This window comes from Alosa sapidissima, chromosome 21, assembly GCF_018492685.1.
Source record: "Alosa sapidissima isolate fAloSap1 chromosome 21, fAloSap1.pri, whole genome shotgun sequence".
Lineage (NCBI taxonomy): Eukaryota > Metazoa > Chordata > Actinopteri > Clupeiformes > Clupeidae > Alosa > Alosa sapidissima.
The window spans coordinates 24,985,923-24,996,251 of NC_055977.1; the positions used below are offsets into that span (position 1 = coordinate 24,985,923).

The 10,329-nt window shown below is 41.3% G+C and overlaps 1 protein-coding gene across 5 annotated transcripts in view; it reads right to left on the reverse strand.

The window, feature by feature from the left end:
- The window catches only part of LOC121696265 (sodium bicarbonate cotransporter 3-like), a 78,962-nt gene extending 68,907 nt beyond the window's left edge, over positions 1-10,055 (reverse strand). For all 5 annotated transcript variants that reach the window (XM_042077641.1, XM_042077644.1, XM_042077642.1 and 2 more), the window contains exon 1: positions 9,926-10,055. In XM_042077641.1, the coding sequence (XP_041933575.1) occupies positions 9,926-9,970 (45 nt within the window). In that variant the 5' untranslated portion in view covers positions 9,971-10,055. The remainder of the gene's footprint in view (positions 1-9,925) is intronic.
- Between the last annotated feature and the right edge of the window lie 274 nt (positions 10,056-10,329).

Sequence of the window (10,329 nt, forward strand, 5' to 3'; positions counted from 1 at the left end):
ATACTGCAGTTTGTGTAATCTACTGCAGATTTACTTCATGCATATAGGCTCAAAGCCATGACATCATGCAGATAAACATATGGCACCAAAGGTCCCTCTGAAATTCTCCATTCCCCAAAAAGTAAAGACAATAGTGACATCTGCTGGTTGTTTGCACAAAGAAGACAAATGGAGACCGGTACCCTTTAGTCAAACACTTAACCCACTCCCTAACTTACTCATGTGATACCCCAGCATGTGGTATGTATGCCCTGAGGCAGTGTAGCACATCTTTGGGATGGCTGCTCATGCCTATCTGACCAGCAGCGCTGGCGCTAGTCCACGCGCTCGGCCAAGGTAGGGTTGCGGTGTTCTGCTCACTCCTCGTTCTGGAGGTCCCCACCCCCCGTCGGGCCTGGTAACGCTCACGGATAACCAGATTAGCGGCTGGCCGGCTGCGAGAGACACAAGAGCTCGCAGGCTCTGTCTTCGGAGCTTAGCGGGATTAAGATCTGTGCTGAGCTGAGTGGCTCTGCTCTGGTCAGGACTTCAGGAGACGGGAGGGCAAAGACCACAGGTGCTCCAGGGAGGGAAGGAGGGAGAGGTCAGGGGGCAGCAGGGCGGATCCATTCACTTTTAGGAGCGCACGGACTGGCTACAACCCACCAGCGGCCCAGCTATTCTACGTGACCCAGTTGCTTACGTTAGCGCAACAACAAGGTCAATGGTTTGACACCGACGGCATACTGATAAAATAAGCCTATAGATAGATAGATAGATAGATAGATAGATAGATACTTTATTGATCCCTAGGGGAAATTCAAGGTCACAGTAGCATACAGACATACACACACACATTCACTAACAGCAGAGAAAGTAATTAAAAGTATGTAATATAAAAAAACACAACTAAGCAATAAGGACTGTAGAAGATAAAGAATATACTATAATACAAATTATACTAAATAAAATGTATAAAATAAAATCTTATCAAATTTAATAAAATCTAAATCAATTCTAAAAAACAGTATCCACATAGTGGGTGATTAATCAATCAGGTGTGCTTGCAATGACTGAAGCAGGGACTGAGCCTGTGGTCCTCTGTGCATAAGGTAAGGTAAGGTGCTCTGTGTGAATGAGTGTCATGGTGATGGTGCAAATGAGTAAGTCAAACAGTGCAACAGTGCAAGAGATAAAGTCTATATATCTATGTATAAATAACCATATTAAGAAAGGTATAAGTGTGGTCACAGTTCGGCTGTGGCATGGAGGGAGGGGTTGTGCATATGTGCTAATAAAGCATGCAAACAGTGAGGCAGAAGACAATGGTAAAGTGGCTAGTGGACAGACAGTTCAAGACATGAAGTATCCATTCTATATAGTATAGGTACCCTAGCCTATATACTGTAGTCTTTTTTTTTCAGTATTCCAAAGCAACAAATATTACTGCACAGTATGTGACTTGTGTGTCTTGTAAATGTCTCAACAACACCTAATAAAAGTCACAGTCATAAGCTTGTTTTTATTTCTGTTAAGTATTTAAGTCCACAGGAAACTAATGAATAAAAAAAACTAACCTCTTATGTTTTGAGCATTGCTCTTTCCACAGTACAATAACATAAGAAAAATGAAGGAAATGCTTAGCCTAAATGTGTTGATACAATTCTTAACTGTTAGATAGTAATCTGTTAAATACAATACTAAATGTTAGTAATCTGTTAAACATGTTATTACTGCACTGCACACCAAATCAAGCTCAAGTTTTGGAGGGTTTTTTTTCTGTTGTTTAACTCCATCCGTCCTGAGGCTCCATTGCCAGAACAAACTGCTAATAACAGCAAGATTACATTTAGGCCTACATTTATTCATTTAGCAGATCTTGAGTTTATTCCTCAGGGCGCAGCAGGATAATTGTGAGTGTGTTAATCTCATCACATGCTCATGAAAATATATGTAGAATATAAATATACTTTATTGAGATAATGTTATTGAGAGAATAACAGAATCTGAAGATAATTGATTTCCACAGCTCAAAAACGGTAGGCTAACCCACGGCCTAATCAGAGTTAGTCTTGGCAGTTTAACTAATTTAGGTGCATCAACCCTTAAAATAAACCCTGATATAAGCAAAGCTTTTAAAACACATTAATGCTGTTTTTCATTCTAGATTATTTTTCACATGTTGAATCCACCTAGAATGTAGTTGTGTTTACATACCCTGGAATAAAATGTGTACCATCCTTTTAGGGTGAAAGGAGGGATCCGGCAACCACCACCTTAATAAGGCATCACAGAATAGTGCAATCATTAGATAAAACACAACAACAAAGAAAGTAATGAGATGATCCCCATTCAGTGTTCCTACCCAAACAGCAACTTCCTAAGGCTATTTTACAAGCGATGAGACCTGCTCAGAGTTTGCTCTATTACGAGTTTATGTGCCATCACAATTATTTTGGAAACGTTATTTTAAGGTAAAAAACTCTTTAGAGGGCCTTTAACACTGTAGGCTATATTGGCCTCTTTAGCCTCAAGTCTTTTGAGATAGTTGTGGATGAGTACCTTTATTTTCTCAGACCAGTGGCGTAACGAGCCAACACCGGGCCCATATGCAGGATTATCAAGGCGGGCCCCCCTTCTACAGCACGTGATAACGCAATGTCCATGAGTAGGCTACCATGAATAGGACAGGATAGGATCCTTGAGACACAGCATATAAGAGATGAGATGACTGACAAAATCAGGAGTACGCGCACCACAAAAACAAAAATACTGATGAAGGCGCACAACACATGAAAAAACACTGCTGGTGACGGCGCACTATAGCCTAACACATGAAAAAACACTGCTGGTTAGGCTACTATATGAAATTGCATTTATGATAAGTCATTATGTTATGCTAAATCGTTCATTTAGCCACAAACATAGCACTAGTGCATAATAGAACTGCCCGTCTGCCCTCTTTGACTGAGCTGCCCCCCTTACCAAAAAAATAAAAATAAATATATATATATATATATATATATATATATATAAAACGTAATTTTGATATTCTTAGAAAGCGAAAGTAGGCTGTGTGAGCGCAGATAGGTGCGTCCGATGTATCAGCTGGAATAGTTATGTGAGTCGCCGAGCAGAGGTGATGGATGTCACAGGTGAGCTACATGAAACTTTGAGAATTCCAATTCAAATTATGTTAGGAAAAAACGGTGAGTATCCTAGTGTAGCAAGAAGCATATTTTTTCAATGTCATTAGCATGAACAATATTAGACAGCTAACCGTATGTTGCATTTTTGCCCGCGAAAATGTATAACGAGTCTATTTGATGGAGAACACGTGAACTTTAAACCATTAAGATGGGCAATAGGTGAATAGGCAGACATCATTAGTCTATTAACCTAAAGGCTAATGAATAACTTTAGACAAGGTGCATTGCTCCTACACTCAAACAAGTTTATTTATTACCTGGTTTGGTCCAACAAAGATAATCTTAACATGGATTATTCCTGCTGTAGCTACTGAAGGGTTGACTTGGCCTTGTGCTTCGGATCATTGTCATGTTGGGGAGTTCAAGTGCATTCCATGCGCAGAAGTTGTGAGACTTGTCTAGATACTGTTTGTGTATTGTAAGTGTGCTGTTTTGTGGCATTAGCCCAATAATGTATTTTTATGGCCAACCACCAGTGCAGCTTGTGCTTGTTCAAGTGCCTCCTTATCATGGATCTTGAAACAGTCGCACCACTTTCTCGCAGTGAAGCCTACAGTATATTTCAACTGCTGCAGCTTGAGGGTTTTTCTTCGCATCCTGACCAATTTTCCGGGCAGTTGAGGCTGAAATCTTTGTTGGGCTGTTGGCTTGGAATCAACTGAACCACTAATTCCCCACTTCTTTATCAGACATTGAACACTACTCGCTGGCATTTCCTGATTCATACAGTACAGTTGAGTTCAACCACTTTGTCTCACAAATCTTTAGTCAGCTCTTTTGCATTCCCCATGGCTCAGTAGTCAGTGCATCACTGGATAAAATGTGCAGAGGTCTCACAAGAGCTACAAAGCTCAATGACACCATTTCATTACACAATTTTTTTCTAATTTAAATTACACTCGTCATTTAGCAGATGCTTTTATCCAGAGTGACTTACATGTAAATTACAGGGTCATTGTCCCTGGAGCATCTTGCTCAAGGACACAATGGTGGAAGCCGGGGAATTGAACCCGCAACTTTTCAGACTACTGCATGCTAGCCCAGCTCCTCGTAAGGCTTGAGAAAGGCCACAGGCCGAAACGTTGTTTGTATTAAACTACTGTATATGAGCTGCTAGAGTGTGCGGTCTCCCTTTGTTCATCACAGCCCAGCTCCTTAACCAATATGCTACCACTGCACATGGGAATTGGCTTTAATAGCCAATTAAACCTGGGTGTGTCAACTTGTGTATAGTATCAGGCCAAACATTCAAGGATATGCAAACTTTTAAACAGGGTCATTTGAGTGATGTCATTATTATTCAAAGAGGACACACATCATTAGGCCTATATCTGATAATAAATGGCTCACTTCACCTGACCACTACCCCTAAATTAAAAAAAATGGTTTTCTCCAAATAACTGGCCATTATTTCAAGAATTCTTGCTACATCATACAGTGTTTATAAACCTACAAGCATAACTGTATGATGTGGCAATTTCTTTAATAGCAATGCAACAGGAAATGAATGCTAATGGCAGTGTAGATGAGAATAAGAACAGACATGCAGAGCCTCCACTAGGGGGAACATTATTGTGAGCATAACCTCATTTGGAGGGCAATCCTTTGCATGGCTCATTAACTGCCCGTACTGGACTCGGATGTTAATTACAGTGAAATGTGATATCCGGCTGGCAAATTATTATGCAGATGTTAAATTCGGGCTTCATCAAGGCCCAGCTCACATACAAGCCTGATGCTGTATAGGGCAGAGGAGGTGAAGTGATTCAAAATGGAATCGTAATATAATACAGTATCAGGTATAAAAGCACCAAGAAAGCACCAATGTATTAGCCTGGAAAATCCAGACCCTGATAATCTAGAAAGATTAAGGGTCTGGCAAAGAGCAATGTAATGGCCCAACTCGAGGGGCGGCAACAAGCATGCATTTAAAAATCTCACTGCACGCAATTGGATAACACTAGACCATGTTTACTTTGAATGATTTCGGACTTTGACGCAATGGGATAACACTACAACCAATGTGTACTGTCCTCCAACGTTGCAGCGCTGTCTTCATCAGTTTAGCTGGTTCCCAGGAATGTTGGGGAAAAAGTAACGTGCATCATTGCTCTTTGCCAGAGTGTCTCGCAGAGACAATTCCATTGTGCTCTCGCGAGAACTCTGGATTTCCAGGGTACCAATGTAAAAGCCTAGCCTACAAAATAATTCATTTCCATAGGCTCGAGTGGGCACTGAACACATTGGCTAGGTAGGCATTGTACTGTATACACCAAAAGCACCAAGAAAGCACTGATGTATTAGCCTCCTGAATAATTCATATTCCGAGTGAATCGCTGAACACATTGGCTAGGTAGGCTACTTAGACAAAGTCAATATTGTGCATAGACCACAGTCCAGAGAAATAAAGAAATAAAGAGAACAAATTGCCAACAGAATTGTTCCCCTTCAGGAACGCTATGCTGTATACATGTCCCACTAGCAGCAGGCAGGCTTGTGAATGTCAGCATATTAGAACACCACCTAGCCTAATATGGCATCAAACATGGTTGTGGCTCATGAAACAGAATCCCTACTTGTGTTGTTATAAGGCTCCCATTATTGCTTGGACCCATGCAGCCACGGTCATTGTGCTCTCATGGAGAGTAGTCTGGCAGTTGTTTGTTTCTGACAGCTGAGTAGAATCTGTGTAACAACCTCTGTCTGAATCCCCTGGAGATGTTTGTGATCCAATAATGAGCCAAACCATTTCACAAGCTCTAGGCTAAGGCAAGGGAGGGGCAGCATTCAACTTTCATGTTCCTCACAGACTAGCTAGATGAATGTGTGGTTGTGCTCTATACAGAAACCCACAAAGACTTCAATTAGCCATGAGTGCACATCTCATGCTCTTATCTCAGACCTGACACCACATCAACACGGATATGGATTATGGCTATGGCCTAAAGGTGGTTTTCTATTTATAGTCCAACTTACTTTTACTAAAGCTGTTTTTCTATTGCAGTCCAACTGACTTCTATGGATTGAGATGTGAAAAACACTTCAAATAAACCATGTGTTATTAAAATGTCCTGCATATTGAAAAGCGTTGTGTTATTACCATTTTATTTCAATCTGTCATTATGGTGCTACAAACAGTGTTTGTAACACTCATCTTTACACTTAGACTTTTACTTTACACATAGCCTATATGCCTAAACGGTTAGCCCAAATAAACTTCAGCAACAGGAAGGCTCATCTCCCTGAAGATAAAAATGAAGAAACATCATGAAATTCAGGGAGGCTACTAGCCTGGCTAGCGCCACCACTTCTCAATGAGACGTGGTCTGGGAACCAAACGTTCATTTTCTCGTATTTGAAAAAAAATGCCCAGATCCGTTTATTGGGTGCCACGGATGTCTATCAAATGCGTCTGTGCATAGCTCATCATCGTCTTGCTTTCCCACCTGGTCTGTGATTGGTTCCCTATCTCAGGCGAAAATTTGCTCCATGTTCTCCAGGCTGCCTTAGCAGCGTGAATCAAATCGTGCGCAAGGCAGCATGGGAACACCCAGGCTAGGAGGCTACCATAGAGAGGTAAGAAGGAGAGGAGATCTGAAATCGAGGTGGCATTTAATAGGTGGAGAAGTTGTACAGAGTGCACTGCTCTAGAGAGTATACAGCAGTGAAAGACACAGCGGAGCTTTTTTACACTGTACAGCCAGCAGAGCAGAATCGTGTCAGGTGTGTGCAGGTAAGCTAGCGCTACTCAACCAAACGGGAAGCCTTTGCCAGCAGCTAACACTTACTGCCCAAATCTGCAGCTCAAGTACACCAGCTTAAGCCAAAAAGGTCAAACACCATACCAAACACCTCATTCAAAGAGACATACACACACACAGCATACACACACACACGCACACACAAATCAGTAATCACAAGCCCATTACTGGCACATTCAACTAACAGCAAGTCTATTCTTAGCCAGCTGCCAATTTACCCTTTAGCAACCTCTTTCAGCCCTCAAGAGGGGAAAAATCAAATTCTATAAAACTATGTTTTTTGACACCTGACCCAGTAGACTTTTTATCCATTGACAGTGACACCCTCTCCAGCCACTGGTTATCCATGAAAGCAACAGACAACCGGGCACCTTTCCGTGATGCCTTTAAGCTGCAACAGGTCTGGTGACTGGATGGCCACGGCTTGACCTTTGACACAGACACAGATGGCTTGTGGGCGAACGCTAATGAGCTGGAAGCAGGCCGTATGGATTCATCGGGCTTCAGGCAGTGTGCGCCGGAGCTTATACTTACGCATGGTAGTTCCGCAGTGGTCTGCTTTAACAAGATGAGTATACTCGGCCATCGTAAAACTCCCATAGCATGGAACGGTGACAACTAAGCACCTTAAACAACCTCTAGGCCTTGCAGTAGGTTACAGGCACTGTCTGTCAGCCTTGCATGCAGAAATTAAACAGACAATTTCCCCCCGTTCCATTGCAGCTATGCTTACACTTGTCTTTTATAGTGTTTTTTAGTCCTATATGTGCAAACGCTTTATTTGTCTTGGCTATGTTGCTCTTCTGAAGATTACTAAGGTTTGGCACTAAAATTATAAAGTATTCTTAAACATTTTACAATAGGCCTACTTTAATAATAATAATAATAATAATAATAATAATAATAATAATAATAATAAAATGTCTGCATAAAACATTTAACACCTTTGGAATTTAGTTCTGCAAAATGTGCATATGAAAATATATCAAAATAAAAAAAATAGACTGTTTTTGAACTAAATCAAACCAAACACATGTGGTCTGTGGCCTACGGAAACGAAGGCAATCTGCACAGGCCTCTGAGCCAGGCTTGAAATAGCACGGGGCAAAGTGCCTGATCCCTGGGGGAGCCCAAGCTCCGAGGAACAAATCCCTGTGGGGAGGGAGGGAGGGAAGGGGTGCTCCATGCCACCACAGGCACCCTGACATCTGCCTGGCTCACCTCTCTCCTCAGGTAGCATACCATCACATTCTTGTCTTTTATAGTGCTTTTATAGGCTACATATCTGTGTGTGTGTGTGTGTGTCATGATGTAGGCTAATATGTAAACTGCTTCGATGGAGCAATGTGCTTATAATACAGATAGTATGGCTTTGATAGCCAAGTGGAAGTGTAGTGTACTGCAGGATGCTTTGAATAAAAGTGCCTGCTTAGGACCACCACATGATCTCCTTAACTGAAGCTAGAGGGGTTTAAAAGCAGCTGCGTGCCATGGGCCATGTTTTTAAGTTCAAGCAAGGCCAGTAAGAAAGCGAATGGCTTGTGTTGTTCATGACATGGGCAAATTCTGCCAACCAAATGATACACAAAGCACTAATTAAATAAATAAGACCCTGTTCAGATAAATAAACATTTCATTGTAAATGGTAGGTTCTCTCCCTCTCTCACTTTTTCTCCCCCACACATACACACACAACAGAGAGAGAGAGAGAGAGAGAGAGAGAGAGATAAACAAAGAAACGGAATGGAAATTGCCATCTTCCTGACTCTGTGCTTGTTGTGAACCACCCTGGTTTTGGCTGACAGACAGTAGAGGTGGTCAGTTAGGCCCCGAAGAGGGGTGTGTTTACACATTCTCGTGGGCCACATGGACTGGTATGGGTTTAAGGAGCTCAAGTTGTAGGGTTAAATATGGGAGACAGGTGGTGTTACTCTACCCATAGTGTACCTTAGTCAAGAAGAGAGCATCTGGGAATGCAGATTTGCACAATCAGGGCTAGATCTGTTCTAGAGAGCTATTAACTTTTTAGTGGTGTGGCCTTTTCCAGAAGAAGCAATATTGGGGACAGAGAGAAGTTAAAAAAAGAGGGTATAGTTTCACATGCAGGTGAAATATGACCAGGCAGCATAATTTCTGAACAATGGTTTCAGTCTGGGGAAAGAGAATGAGATCTGTGAAGTCAGCAAGTGAATGTGGCCTGTCGCTCAAGAAAGGCAAGAAATACACTGAACAGTAGACCCACTGCATTTCACCTAAGTTACAAAATACAAACAACTTGATTGATATGATGCTGTTGTTTAGGCAACATAATTGAATCTAAAATACTACACGTAGATTGAGGGTGTGTCAAGAACTGGACCATTCAACAAAGAAACAAAAAAAGACTAAAAGAAGGAAATGAACGACACACACACATCATGCAAATTACCAACGTTTCAACAGGTACCGTTAGCTAAATTAGCTAACTTAAGCTACACGTCCAAAAACTGACTGTCAAAACACGCTTAGTACATCTAACGTTAGAGACATATAAACTCAAATATAAGTACATTAAAACGTTCATGAAACGTCCCTGAACAAGACTGTGTTATCTATTTATCTAACGTTACTGAAATTAGAATACCGGTAACGTTACTGAAAACTTGACTATAGCCTTATTTACAAGAGGCAACAGGGAAATGCAAGGGTAGAACTAACTTAGGTGATGGAAAGTTGGATGAGATCACCGAGTAACTTATGATGTTAAGCACAAATACGAGTCTGTATACAGTATGTGCTTTCGGTTACAGGTGAATAGTGCTGACGAACTCACTGGAATTCATATTACAGGGCAAAAATCACATCTAAAGTTAGCACTACAGTTAAAACGATAGTGATCATTCGCAAGGTTCAAGTGTGAATAACAGTTACTCGCAGAGCTAAGAACCATATCGGACAAAGCAAATACGATACTGTTAAAAAAAAGTTATTACTTACAGTTGGTAAGAGAGGTACCATGTGTTCATGTTCTTCTTCTGCCATTCTTTGACGTTCTTGGTTTGCTCCTAAAAAAATGATGTTCAACGTCCCATCTAGCCAAAAAGACAATTTATTGAACAGTGCCCTCAGAACGCTTCAAGTGAAGTCACGCCCTCTACTTGATTGACATAATATTTGTCCTACAGCATAATCGAAGCTCATAGTATATAGCCAATCACAATAGGAGAACAATTGGATGGGCGTTTTCGTTCTACAGTTGGGCACTGTCACCACAGTAACCACCGCCGCTACTGCTGTATTTCCTGGCAAAATTAAACCTTAAAACCTGCAAGGAAACCCCACTCACCACTTAGCTATAGTTAATGATAATTCAATTAAGGAAGAGAATAAGTAAGTAGGCC